The sequence below is a fragment of the Neolamprologus multifasciatus genome, chromosome 18 (genome assembly GCF_963576455.1).
Source record: "Neolamprologus multifasciatus chromosome 18, fNeoMul1.2, whole genome shotgun sequence".
Lineage (NCBI taxonomy): Eukaryota > Metazoa > Chordata > Actinopteri > Cichliformes > Cichlidae > Neolamprologus > Neolamprologus multifasciatus.
In genome coordinates, this window is record NC_140456.1 from 9,593,468 (window position 1) to 9,608,413 (window position 14,946).

A 14,946-nucleotide genomic window follows, 5' to 3' on the forward strand; every position below is an offset into this window, starting at 1 on the left:
TCTCCTCCTTTTAATCTCAAATACACAACTGAATTTAATTACTCTGTTATTACTAATCTTATTACTCCCCACAAACATGCCACACAGGGATCCTAAAAAAAATGGGTGAAAAAAAATGAGTTAGCATCTTAGTAATTGAAAAAAAAGGGAAAAAAAACATAATGTCAAAGGTCTCAACTTTGATTTTAGAACTTATACATTTTGTGTAAATTAGGCTCCTTCAAGGATCCCTACAGGGTCCCAATTTTACATTTTTTCCAAGAATATGGAAAAACTAGGAGGAAGGTAGGAGATGTAACAGAATGGAGAGAAGGAAGAAATCAGCATTTGAAAGATTTAACATTTAGCAATTACTAAGACTGATCAATACGAAAAGAATCCACAACTCAAACACAGAATTTTCCATTTATTAGAAAATACAAATAAAGAAAATTATATTTTGTTATTCACATATTACGTATCCTTGAATATGTAATCCAACTTCATGTACAAAGTGAATTTAAATCTTTCCACAGCGGCCTTGGGTTTCAGCAATTGTTGATCAGCAGCCTTGTGTAATAAACCTCTGTACTAAAGTAAACAGAAAACACTTCATATAAGAAAGGGGGGAAATTATAAGAGGTTTACTTTGTGATGCACTTTTGAGAGGCATCAAAACTGCAGTGGCAGGTTAGGAATTTCATTTCCATGGAAAAAAACAAAACAAAACAAACAAAACAGAAGCACTCATATGATACAAGAAATAGTTTTGTGACACCTGCCTCAGACAGTCTCTCTGTAGGCTTGGTCAGTGCTATTTTATTGGCCTCTTTAAGTCCATTTGTCCATCTAACAATTCAGGACACTGTTGTCTATATAAAATACTCAACACCGCTTTAGTAACTAGTTTCTGGATTATGTCTTTGACCCAGTTCATAAATAAAAATACATTTCACACAATAAATATCATCGTGGGTAGGTATAGGTAGTCAAACAAACAAAGAGAAACTTCAAAGTCTTTGACCATTTGAAATTCTTGCTAGTCACCATAGATGTAAATGAGGTATTTAATGCACAACCTTCTCTTTGATTCTTCATCATTAACTCTCATCCTTTCATTTCTTCATGGAAATTGTTTTTTTGTTTTTGATTAATGGAAAATGTCACATAATTGAAATCTTGGCTCGACTGGAAAGTTAAAGACTATCCACCTGTAATTTGTCTTCTTTAAGACCAAACTTGCAGAATGTGGCACTACAGTGCAAGCGCAAATTTCATGCAACTTTAGAAGATACCGTGATTTGAGGTTCAGTGTGCAGCCCATAAGAGGACAGAAATAAAATGCTGCAAAGCAACTATTTGAATGTCTTCGACTAAATTTAAAACTTACCTTACAGTAACTTCTACAACAGTTAAACTCCGTGTGGGTGAACTACACACCAGCCCATATCTTAAAATCTATTTTACTGATGCAAAATTAAATTATTTTACTTTAACAGCATTGGCATGATGTCTCAACCAAAGTTTAGAAAAACTGGTCCAGTATACTTGCTTCGTTATATATGCTATAGTATGGAACAGCAAATAAAAAAGCGCTAAATTTCAATGTAATGTGTTAAAATAATGCATACACTTGTACCAATAAAAACAATCAAATATTTTCGAATTGATATGTGATAATGAGAAATTAAATCTATGTTTGTAATTATTTTGTCTATCTTTTAAAAATGTAATTCAAATGTAAAAGGACACATTATAAGAAGCAGTGCCATTTAAAATTCTATTTAAAGGTGAACAGTGTCATATGGGTTGAGGTAATGGTTGATTACAGGACTGTACTGGCTACTATAATAAAATAAAGTACTTTTGACACAAAATAAATGTCTTTGAGTAGTTTACATTAAAAAAAAATTGAAGTTCTGCACTTAAATAACAGAAAAAGCTTTTAGTTAGTAGCTTGCAAATATCAAACATTTGTTTTTGGCCTGTTACTTTAAAAAGTAAGTAACACATAAACTAATGACAAGTCTGAGTAACTGCTCCGTTTACAGACAAGAACATCTGACAACTTCTAATGTTTCTCACCTACAGAGACATAATGGATTCATTTGTGCAAAAACGCTCCTGTTTTTCTGAATCGGTGAGACCAGTCCATGCACATGCAGCACTGTTTGTTCTGTCTGTGCTGCTGGTTAACTCAGGTATCAGATTTTGTTTAGATGCTAAAATCAGTAATTTTAGCCCATTAAAAGGTGGTTTTCTAGGCTTATATAATTCACCTTTATGAAAATAAAAGTGTTGCAGGTGCATAAATGCTAAAATGAGTTGTTTGAGCAAACCAAAGAAACATATTTCACGTAAGATCTCAAAAGAACACGAAAGCTTGATTTCTTGAGTAGTAATGATAACTCTTGACTCCCCACTAAGTGTTACACAGTTAGAAATGAGCTTCCTATGAAAGGTGGCTGTCCTCTCCCTTAGAGATCGGGTGAGAATTTCAGCCATCTGGGGCTCAGAGTAGAGCCGCTGCTCCTCCACATCGAAAGGAGCCAGTTGAGGTGATTCGGGCATCTGACAAGGATGCCTCCTGGGTGAGGTGTTCAGGGCATGTCCCACCGGGAGGAGGCCCTGGGGCAGACCCAGGACATGCTGGAGAGATTATATCTCTCGGCTGGCCTGGGAACGCCTTGGTGTTCCCCCAGACAAGCTGGAGGAGGTAGCTGGGGAGAGGGAGGTCTGGGCTTCTCTGCTTAGGCTGCCGCCCCCACAATCCGGCAGCTGATAAGCAGAAGAAGATGGATGGATGGATTTACTTTTGCTCACGTTTAAAACATTGGGAGATACTGCTATTTTTGTATGTTGATGTTTAAGAGATCCCAGAAAAACACTTGAATATACAGCAAACAGTTTGTACTGTTATCAGCTACATGATTCAAAGACTTTCTCCTCTTTTAGGATTTTAAGATCTCAAGTTTTTCTTTGGATTCCCAAGATAATTATTGTAATTCAGAAAAAAACCCAAAAAAAACAGGTGTAAGTGAATCACGCTTCCATACTCTCAACTTTGTTTCTCTCCTCATATTAATTACACTATTGTGAAAGGCACTCAAGAGCCCAGCACAGAACAATACAGAGCAAGTAAAGAGCAGTTGTGTTGCAGAGCAATTACACTCCTCAATCAATTCAAAAACAGATGAAGTGGTTCGAAGCAGCAGGAAAACATTTCTGTGAGCACTTAAAAATGTCACAGAAGTCAGACGGATCAGTCATTTTTGTGCTTGGAAAAAAAAAACAAAAAAAACTACCTCAAGATTTTGTTCTTCAGATTCAGCCTTTGAGAGTTTTACTACAAGTGTTTATATAAATAATATGAATAACTGTACTTGTGTGCTTTGTATATTTCAGTCCACATGCAGTTTAAGATGCAGTTTCAGGATGCTCATCTGGTTAAAACTCTTTCCACAGATCTCACAGCTGAAAGGCTGCTCTGTGATTTTCTCACACCGGTGTCTCTGAAATATATCGAAGCTATCAAAGCTTTGGCCACAGTTCGAGCATATGAAGCAGTTTTGCGTGGCAGACTCCTCGCCGCAGTTTCCCTCACGGTCAGTTGACGAGTTCATGTTAAATCCAAAAACACTCACTTCAGGAGTCCGGTCATTCGCTGTGTTGTAATCACTCACAGCCACCTTGTGTATGATATGCTGATTGTGTGGCTCAGGTGTGAGAGTTATATCAGAGCTGCTGGGTTGCATGCCTATGACAGAATACTGGTCGCTGAGCATCATTTCTTCATTTTCTTTGTCTAGAAAAGGCAGATCCTTTATCGGCGACGTATATCCCTGCTGCTCACTCGCGGCTCCGGCAGCAGGACTGAGGTGATACTTGACATCTTGTAGAAGTACACAGACAGTTTGTTCAGGGGCATCGCTGCTCTTCTCAAGCCCAGACGTCCACAGCTGACTTTGATCTGGTGCTGCCGTGCCATTATCAGTCCCTACCTGTCCTACAGCCTGAAAATTCTCTCCATTAGGCTCCAGCTTTACCATAACAGTTTCCTCCCTGGCCGTCTCACCATATGTGGGGCCTGGTAAGGGTTCCTCAAAAGGTGGTAGTCCATTCTTAGATTCTGCCAAGTTCTGCAACAGTGGGTTATCAGGAAGTGTAAACATCATGTGCGGGGGCTCCAGCACATCTGGGTTTTCTCCTTTCCAGAAAAATCAAAAACAGATGTCAATTAGCAGATAGTGTTAGCCAACACATTTTATACACAGTAGTGCTGGTTGTTTTCACATATGGATCCCATAAATTGGAAAATACACATTTAATGGGAATATAGAAATATGATCAGCAAACCAAAAAAACAATTCACAGCTTTCGCCGGGCTGCCACGAACCGCTCCACAGGAAGCTGTATCACAGTTGACTCCTGGTTTCAGCATTGATAAACTCATAATATTTATCATGACCAAAACTAAATGAATTATACTGTTAATTTGCTTTTTTTCCTAATGAATTTCTTCAGAAATACATTTCTTACCATGTTGTGAAACCTGTGTGTCTCATTAGGAGTTTTTAAGCTTTAACAAAAATGCACTATTCCAGCTACCAAAACGCGTACCTGCTTTTTCCCAATCATCTATAATGTTATAGAGAAGTTCTGTCTTTCAAACGATACTTTTGCCCCTTCCTTACCATTTCTGTGTGTCTTCATGTGGCCTTTTAGGCTACTCTTCTGATTGAAGCACCTCCCACAGATGTGGCAGCCGTACGGCTTCTCGCCGGTATGAATTCGCAAATGCCTTTCAAGGTGTCCGGCTCGCTCGAAGATCTTGCCGCAGTACGAGCAGATGAAGCACTTCTTTGGTTTGATTACCTGAAAAGATCTGCTTCTCCTCTGATGCACATGATTCATCAAGGTCTCTGTCATACCGTGCAAGCCTCCTTCTTGTGAGATCATAAGAGGGTCTGAGGATCCAAAGGGCGTTTGGGAGATCATGCTGTTTTTGAGTTCGCCGTACGGTTTTCCTGGGAAAGAGAAGGTGCTACAAGAAGCTTCAGCTGGTGGAGAGAGTAACTGAGCCATCCCGGGGAACGATGGCATGTTTTGCTCCGAGCTGCTAAGAAATTCTGTACTGCCCATCTCAGGGTTGTTTTGTAGTCTGGGCATCCACTGCTGGCTGTCTCTCTCAAACGCTGCGAAGGTGTCACCGAGGGTTTCAACTCCTTCTCTTGTCTGCTCGTTCCCCCCGTGAAAGAGCGGTGGCGGTGTGATATTCTTCTCTGCAGGCTCTGATTTAACCTGTACAGGTGTTGGCAGAATGTCCTCACTCTTAGGTAGAGCATCTTCAACGATTGCTTCTTCAGGGCGATGCACATCAATAGGTGGATTCACCTCAGGAATCAGTTTCTGCTCAGCCACTTGGATCTCAACAGGTCCTGACTGAATACCTGTTTAAGCAGAGAGAGGAGGAAAAGTAAGGTAATTCACCTTTTAAACATCGACAATTTAGAGTTTATTCTGGTTTCAGAATGGATCATCCTATATTCAATCACTACTCCTCCAATCCAGATGTCAAAGCATCCATAGATATTTGACTCTGTTGATTCAATGTTGGGTAAAAAGGTGCTTAGACAAAAAAAAAAAAAAGGCTCTTGCATGAATATATGTGAATAGGTGAATGAGGGTTGTAACAAGAAACCACACTGAGTTCTTAAATAGACTAGAGAAGCACTACATTAAAGTACCAGACCATTGACAATTTACAAGTCAGTCAGTCCACCATCTCTCCAAGACCTCCACAAACCAACTACGACCCTTCTGTCAAATCATCAGTGCCACTGCTCCAAGTTCCAGTCAGTACCTTCCCCATTGTTTCAGCATTTTCAGTGATGGGCTTTATGCCAAATTGCTTTTAACTATAACTAATTCGTTTTTTATTCACATGAATATAATTTATGCAAAAAATATGATTTAAATCGGGTGGCACCGTGGTTAGCACTGTTGACTCACAGCAAGAAGGTCCTGAGATCAATTCCACCATCAGGCCAGAGTCTTTCTATGTGGAGTTTGCATATTCTCCCTGTGTTTGCGTGGGTTCTCCAGCTTCCTCCCACAGTCCAAAGACATGCAGTTAGTGGGGATAGGTTAATTGGAAATATTTTTTTAATGGTGCCAGCCTCATCTGAATTAAAGACTAGATTTCATTTAAAGCACACTTAAAGACCCTCCAAGAATGTGGAAAAATTTATATTAAATATAGGTTTCCTGTCCAGACTGAATATAAATGACACAGATGTTTTTGGCCAGAATTTGGCCTGTGGACACCTCAGGACCTTCAGGAGGAACCGGAGAAAACATTGCTGGGAAAATGACGCCTGAAAACACTCAGCTCACTATCACTGCAATTTCAGAGGTGTGAATGAAAATGGTGGTCTAAGGAGCTTGGAAAGAAAAGCGTCTGGACTTCTTTAAGTTGCTTGAAGACGTTTCACCTCTCATCCGAGAAGCTTCTTCAGTTCTGGTGGTTGGACTAAGGTCTGCTATGACGTCTACTGTAGTGTTCCAGTTATTTAATTAATGGATAAGTTCATCAAAAATAAGCAAATTTCATTATTCAAAAGTCATTTTAGTCATTATTGAGGCAAAATAACAAACAAAACCAAAGATTAAACTGGTACACGTTCTCAAACTTGAGTCAGGTGTATGTCTGTGGTGTTTTGTGTCCTCCAGTTTTTTGTTCAGCGCTTCTCAGAGTGTCAGTTCACACCAGAAGTGAAGTGTTTAGTCTTGTGGGTGGGGGTTTGTTGATATTGAAAACTGACCAGATTCTCGCCTCCCTAATCTGCTCTGTGCAACTTGAGGCGTCTTCATCGAAAATAGACCCGGCTCCATTTTAAGCAGCACTGAGACCTCAAGTCACTCCTACAATGCTTCTGAATCACACAGCAGCACATCTGGTGGAACTGTAATCATCATTTTGAGTGGGTGCAATTAGCTCCAGAGGCTTCAGAGCCAGAACATGCAGCCATGTTTGGTATATTCACGGGGTTAGCAGGTTTCAACCTCACACTACAGAAATGGTCTTAAACTGCAGAGCGAGCCCCACTGGCAGCCACAGAGCAACTGAGGGTAGAAACTGCAATTAAAATAGTTAATCATTTTGAATTTGTTTATTGGGTGAAAGGAATATTCTGCTCACCCCTAAGTTAAATGTCAAAAAACTCATTTTTTATTGTTAATGATTGATATAAATATGAGGTGTAAACATTTTTTGGTTTTTTTGAGCAGGTCATACCTGAAAAGGTTTCCTTGAGACCAAAGTGATCAGTTGGTATGGAAAATAATGCTCCTGCTTCTTGACCATCAGCAGTTAAAGCTTTAAGCTGTTTAAAACATAAGTAGTTTAAGCTTTAGAAATTCTTTCCTTTAAACACCCGCAGGGAAGGAAACTCGCGACCCCTGCTTGACAATAATCATGATGTCGTCTATGAAGACATCTGGAAACGGTTTGGATTTGATGCCACACATGAACACAAAGTTATGGTGGCTTACCAACTATGCTAAATACTTGGAGGGAACCCCTGAAATGATTTATTGTTTCATCTCCCTGTAAACACAGAGGTTTTTGTCCTCGGTGTTGCTTGCTATGCTCTGCTAAAATCAGCAGAAAATAAGCTGAAAATTGGTTAATTGCCTAAAGGTTCGAAGGGCACTGAACATCTCAATAGTGTCACGTTACATGCATGAACTGGGTTTCAACCTCGGTAACTAATATCTGGTGGATCTTGTACAGAGCCCGGTGGTCTTGCTCTGGGTAGCACAAAGCTAAAAATTGGCTCTACAAGGCAGGAAGGGGGACTCTGCTGTTCACTGAGACCCTTTTAAGTCACCTTCCCCTCCACTCGCTCACTGTCGTCACACCTAACCCACATAATTTTTCCTGTGCTTACTGACTTCAAACTGTGAACCAAGACTCAGAGACAGAAGATAAAAATAACACACCACAGCGTACAACTAGCTACTAACGTGTCATGTGAGTGACATGAACCTTCAAATTAAAAGATAAAATTACTGCTTCTATACGTTTCATATAAATTACATATAATTTTAAATGTGTCTTTAATCTTTCATTCATTCTTATAAGTAAAATCTAAATACTGCACGCTGGCAGAGAGCCAATGACCCCAGGCATCCAAGTTTGATCCTCCACAAATCCGTGAACCTCCCTAATCCTGCCCTGCTGAAGAATCGTTGAGCAATGCAGTAATTCCCCACCAACCAAACAGCCACCGGTCCTGACCTCCTTCAGTACAATAACAGAGGAAAGAATGTCTTCATTCTACAATTTAAATCCAGACGTTTATCAGGAGGATACTGCCTGAGTGCACACACCATTATGCAGCAACACCCTGATTTACACGTACCTCCAAACTACTGGAGACCTCAAAACTGCCAAGTGTAACACAAAGTCTTTTGGCCCTTCTGAGAGCGACAATGATTGTGCAGTTACTGAAATATTTGAGTATGTACGACAGTTGTTTTCACAACTCTTTCTCTGCTCATGTTCAGACTGTTAGAAAAGCAGAGGAGCAGCTTAACTGGGTCCAGGGCTGCTTTCACCCTGAACCTTTTTAGTCTTTGTACAAAACGAGCTGCATGCGAGGATGTAGACCAACGGTCTTTCATCTGTCAACGTGAAGTCACACTCGAGTTAGTTTTGGTCCCATACCTGAATGGCATCATCACCTAAAAATCAACAGTACTTCTGCTAGTAAGAAACCTTCTGAAGCAGATTTCCTGTTGCGTTAGAAGTGAGAACAGGCAGCTTGGAACCATTTTGTGACAGGTTCCCTTTTAGCGTTGTATGAAGTTCCTGTGTGAAAATAGCTTTATGATAAATATGGCGCTAAATGTAAGGGTCATATTTATTTATTTGTTGTTTTGCCAAACCTGCCACCAGTAGGGAGAGCTGTCAATCAGTTTGTAGTTCTTCAGAACAATTAATCTGACAGAGACGTTGCCTAGGACAGAGTTTGTGACTGTGGTTGATGCTCCACAAAAACTATAATAAGAAGCTTTTGTGTTTGTCTTTGTGTCTCAAATCATCTAAACGAGCTTTCTGCACTAACCACTGTGGTCGCTTCTGAAAAGCTAATTGGTCGACATATTGTTCTTATACAAAATCTGTTTGTTTCTTTGTCTGCCAACTATGCTTAAACAATCGTGAGTTGAGCAACCAAACGTGGAGGACAGGTACATCTAAAGATGGAAGCAACATGGAAGAAAAAAGCGAGGAGAAAACATGAATGACATTTGGTGACTTCAGGTGACTATGAGTGAAATAACTGCTGGCAGTTGAAGTGGGGCAGGACTCCACAGGACCAATGAGAGTACAGGAAACTGTTGACTGGCATACAATCTTAGAGAGTTACCAAGGCAACCAGAACCTGGAATGTCAGCAGGTGAGCAGCTGTCAGCTTCACAGCAAAGTGCAACAAGCAAAGTGCTTTCAGCATGAACAAAGTTTATCTCTCTGTCAAGTTTAACATGCCATCATGTTGCCTAGCAACCACCAAACAATAGTTACGTAGGTATAAATGATCAATTATTATCATCATCTATGCACCTATAACACCTTATAAATTGTATAATTTTAAGTTCACAATAACATCTCATTTAGATCCACAAAGACTTATTCGGGCATGTCCTGTTGCTTAGGAACCACCTAGCAATAGGCTAAAATGATCAATTTTTAGTATTTATTTATCTACGACACCTAGCATGATTGGACTGTGTTCCTGCATTCAAGAAATCTCTCTAAAATTAGAAACACCCTGTCTCAAAGTGATGCTGAAAAACGTCTATGCTCAACTATAGTAATTCATTAACAGGCTTTCCTAAAACATTACCTCATTACTCTCAGGAAAAAGTTATTTGTTATACTACTTGTTGCAATACTTTCATGTTACTCTGTAAAATAGCTGAAACACTCTGTCTCATAATCACCATTTAACATTATACATACTCTTCTCACATGCAAGGTCTTGAAGAATCAGACCCAATATAATCTTAAAGACCTTATAATACGATATCACCCCAACAGAGCACGTTTCTGGTTCTTAGGGATTAAAAATGGAATAGGAGGCAGATCCTTCAGCTTTCAGGCCCCTCTTCTTCTCTTCTTAAATATTTCCTCTTTGATGAAGCATATAGTTGGGGCTGCTGAACCCTCCCTTTTTTTAATACTGCAATAGCTTGCTCATAGGAGCATAGGCATATATCAGCAAAAAAAGAAAGAAAAGGAGTCATGTGTCTATACTTGCACCCTCAGAATAGTTTGCTTGTTCAGTTGTTGAGTGCTTGAAAGCATTGAAGATGAACACTGCGTTCATTTCCACAAGCTCTAACTGACCAAGTGTTTCACTGATGAGAGCTGGTTACAATCCAACTTAAAGCTACAAACCAAAAACCTCATAGTAGGAAGCATTTTACTTACATCTTCTGTGAATCTTTGTGTGCTCCTTGAGGCTGCATTTCTGATTGAACCGCCTCCCACATATCTCGCAGCGGTATGGCTTCTCACCAGTGTGGATCCTTTTATGCCGCTCGAGATGCCCCGCGCGCTCGAAACATTTGCCGCAGTACGGACAGATAAAGCCTTTCTTAAACATCAACCTCTTTACCGTCCTCCTCCGTGCCGTGTTGTACGCATTGCGGTACAGACTATAACCCAGTAAGCCACGACCAAAGTGGTTCTGCTGAAATCCACCAGAGCTGCTGCAGGACACGACCAGCCCACTGTCCAAAGACGATTCGGGAAGACACGACAGGGAGTTCTGTCCTAAACGTAAATAATGAGAGCTGTTGTGTCCAGTCTCATTTTGTGTAGTCGACCTCCACTGTCCACTTTCATACAGAGGCAGCTCTTCTCCTGGTTTGTCGGACTGTCTGCTGGCCTGTTGATTTTCCTCCTCCACAGGTTCACATTTGACCTTCACTTCAGGTACAGACAGAGTGGCGGGTCCATCATCAGCATGCACATTTTTAAGAGAGTTCTTCACATCACCAGCACCACCCTGGCTTTCTGCAGTAAGATAAACATGCATGTTATAACTGAATTAAACCATCACTAACTTAATTCCAAAACAATTAGAAGCCGGAGGAAGTAATTTCCCCAGGATGATGGTGAGATATGTGCAATGACAGAAACAAACCAATAACATACATTAAAGAGTTGTAACTTTAATTCTTCCCCAAGATGAGAGTCAAGATAGACATTAGTTGAATGCCATTTGTTCATCTGATTTTGTGTTTACACAACTTTTGATCTGCATTTCATGAAGTTTAATGGAGAGGTGAAGCAGTGGCAAAGGAAGTACTTGTTAAACTTTGGTCTGTTATTACATTCTAAAAGTTTGAAAAACAGGACGTTGGTCGTGGCAGAGTATGGACTCTGCACGCACCACTTTAGTTTCACATTATTCAAGTTTTGAAATCAGGTCCTTGGTAAAACTTGCAAAACTCTTACATGGCAATATCTCCAAACACTATGCATGAGTTTAAAACTTTTCACAAGGTGCACAGATTTATTTTGGGACTCATAAATAGCAGAGCTAAAAGTGTTATGTAACCCGCCTCAACAAACCAGAAGTTATTCTTGTAAATGGCGTGTAACTAATGAGATCTTGGGGTAAATGTAAATATGCCCTTTCGGATTTTGTTCAAGAATCGAATCAATCCTCTAATGATCGTGTTTCACTAGCTTGACTGTCACAACAGCCTGACTAAGGCTTAAATTTGGCAGGTACTTACATAGTGCTTTCATACTCTAAACGAGCATTAAACATGCTTTTTACTGCAAACCTCATTTAATTCTATTTATGTAGCACCAAATCACAACAACAGTCGCCTCAAGGCGCTTGATATTGTAAGGTAAAGAATCTACAGCAATTGACAGAAAACCCAAACAATGAAATGATCCCCTGTAAGGAAGAATTTCTGGTAGAAACCGGCTCGGTGGGGCGGGGCAGTCTCCCATAACCACACGTAGTGAGTGAAAATAGGTGAGTGAAGAACAAATACTCAACTTTGGCCTATTGTAGTATAACTAAGGGAGGATTCGGGATTAACTGATCCAGCTCTAACTCTATGGTTTACCATAAAGGAAAAGTTGAAATGTAATCTTAAAAATAAGAGCTGGTTCCACAGAGGATGCTTCCCATTTTACTTTTAAACATCCTAGGAATCACAAGTCAGCCAGGAATCCGAGAGACAATTGCTCTATTGGGGTCTTTAAGATAAGACAGGGCCTGATTATTCAGACAACCCCTGCTGGTCCTGGCAGATGTCCGATCTTCCCTGAGGACATTCTGCTGTAGGTTTTTTCCTCTTTAAAAGGGAGTTTTTCCTTTCCACTGTCGCCAAGTGCTCGCTCAAAGCGGGTTGTTTGATTAGTGTCTTTATCTTACAATATAAAGCACCTTTGACTGTAGTTGTGTTTTGCACTATATAAATCAAATTGAACTGAACCGATGTTGTACGTGAGGAGAAGGATTGTAAAATTAGATTCTGGATTTAACAGGAAGCCAACAAAGAGAGGCCAGTGTGAGAGGAGCACACTCTCTTTTTCTAGTCCCTGTCAGTACTCTCACTGCAGCCTTTTGGATTAACTGAGTTTTTAGGACAGCCTGATAATAATGAATTACAATAGCCCAGCCTAGAAGTAATAAATGCATGAACTAGTTTTTCAGCATCACTCTGAGACTGGATGTTTCTAATTTTAGAGATACTGCGCAAATGCAAGACAGCAGGCCTACATATTTGTTTAATATTGCTCATTGACTCAGAGCTTTGGGCAATATTTCTCACTCTGATCTCTCACTCTGATTGATTCATTGGAGGAGCCAAGGATTCAACCACCTACCCTGCAATTAGCGGACGACCTGCTTTACCTCCTATGCCACAAATCCATGAGCTGTACAGCTCACTAAATATGTGAATATTAGTAATATGTGAAAAAACACCACTATCTCGACTTCTTGTACATTTTGGAAATCTACAGCGCTTAATACATTTTTAGACGACCATCCAATATAAGATTTATGCCACAGCTGCCCTAAATTAACAGTACTTACCAAAATCAATCTTTATGATTCTGTAATATCCACAAGCTCTTTTATTGAAGTGATACTTTTAATATAACTATTGTTGACATCCAATAACTTTTAAATTTGATTTTACAAAAAAGCTGACAAAACTATTACTTTTTTAAAGTAAGATGACAAATTACTGTTATTTACTTGCATTCACAAACAAAAAATAATATTAATTTTACTGGTTTGATTAATTTCTGACTTCTCAAAGGAGTCCAGTCTGCCAGCTCTGGTGTGAGTAATCAATTCAGTCTTTTTTTTGTTTGTTTTAAACATGTTTTTGACAGATTTCTAAAATATGTTCTTTCTTGTTTTTAATGGCAGTTAAGCAATAAATACGGTAAGCACAACTGGTGCACTGAACTCATGCCCGTGTAAGTAATACTGTTTATTCTGACCTATGTGAGCAGGCGGGAGAGACTCATGAAACAAACCAAATATTTGTACCAAATGTTCTTCAAAATGAAACGAATCACTCAAAGATCTACAACAAAGTGAGAAAATAGATTTGTGTATTTCATATCTGCCCCCAGAAAAGGTCCACATGGCATTTGGACAAAAATCTATTTCTAAGTAACTTCTGCTGATATCTTATCGCAAAGAAGAGAAACAACTTTGTAATGCTTACATTCTTTTCCTTACACTATATAACTGCAAACACGCCAGCTCATTAAAAAGACCTATTTTGGTCCTCATGTCCTGCAGCCAAAAGATAAATGATCCAAAATAACCACTGGAACGATTTCCCATATTATTGCAGAGCAAATAAAAGCCAAAGCCTTGTGCTGGGGGATTTTTCACAACGTGGCAACACAAACATTTGTTCTTAAATTATTTTTTCTCTAGAATTTAATAAAGTATTTCTCTATCTCTACACAACCCCTTTATAAAAGTTTGAAAACTGAGATTTTTGCATTTTCGTCCCTGACAAACCTTGCATCAGTGTACCAGTAAGTTGGCACCCCTCAGCAAAGAGGTGCCAGGTTAGCACGGCAGCTACAGGGTGTTGAGGTGTGGTTTAGCTCGGGTCCAGCTCACCATCTCTCCCGTGGTGGTCGGGTCTCAGGGTCACCGCCTGCTGGGTTACTCTCAGCTCGCCGTGCAGGAGCTCGATGTTGCTCTTCAGCTTCTTGATCTCGTTTTCACGCTGGCACATTTCCAGCCGCAGCACCACCATGCCATCCTCCACAACTTTGGCAATTTCTGCCACGGCTGCTTTGGACAAGGCATCAATCACGGAGGCGATCTGGGAGCGCAGAGCAACGCTGCTCAACATTATCGTGAACCGACCAAGGAGTGAAGGAGGGCTGAACTTTAAAGCCAGTGAAGCGGCTCGGTGGGTCCCACGTCAGGGAGGTGAGTTAACAGCTGTGTCTAAGCGAAGCAGGCCGATGCGGGAGCCGCTGGCTCTTCCCAGCCTGCAGGCATTTGGTTAGCCTGATGTTGGTTTTTAATGAGTACAAAGAGATAAACACTTTCTCGTTTTACGGAAGTGATGACACACATACCGTAAAAACGCAGAGAAGAGCGCAACGCAAATTGTCACCGCACTTCTGGGGTTGCTGGACCTCTTTTTTTTTTTTTTAAAGAACCCCAAAAACAAAAAGTCTTCAAAAGACTAAAGTAGGACGTTTACGAGAATCTAGAGAAAACATGCTATTTTCAGGTTTTATCTTAAAGGGACCATATCGCTTTACTCTTCAAGCATTTACTCATGAGAAGTTTCCAATGTTTCCAATCACATCAATACAACACACAGAGATGAGGTTGCAGGGACCGTCTATAAAGTGCAACACGACAAAAGAAATCATAC

The 14,946-nt window shown here is 40.1% G+C and overlaps 1 protein-coding gene across 1 annotated transcript; it reads right to left on the bottom strand.

Annotated features, from left to right (window-relative positions):
• Positions 1–47: 47 nt before the first annotated feature.
• LOC146497332 (uncharacterized) lies at positions 48–14,598 on the bottom strand. The gene is made up of 4 exons (XM_085141479.1): positions 14,172–14,598; positions 10,478–11,065; positions 4,674–5,429; positions 48–4,186 (listed from the first exon to the last, which is right to left on the bottom strand). Exons 1-4 carry the CDS (start codon positions 14,407–14,409, stop codon positions 3,381–3,383), a joined length of 2,388 nt encoding a protein of 795 aa, XP_084997605.1. The 5' UTR covers positions 14,410–14,598; the 3' UTR covers positions 48–3,380.
• Positions 14,599–14,946: the final 348 nt, after the last annotated feature.

Bases quoted from the DNA above. Each gene is read 5' to 3' on its own strand.
- LOC146497332 (XM_085141479.1), bottom strand. From the start codon at position 14,409: ATGTTGAGCAGCGTTGCTCTGCGCTCCCAGATCGCCTCCGTGATTGAT. The intron at 11,066-14,171 runs GTGAGCTGGACC...ATCTTACTGCAG, and splicing joins CGACCACCACGGGAGAGATG to AAAGCCAGGGTGGTGCTGGT. The intron at 5,430-10,477 runs GTAAGTAAAATG...CTGCTTAAACAG, and splicing joins CACAAAGATTCACAGAAGAT to GTATTCAGTCAGGACCTGTT.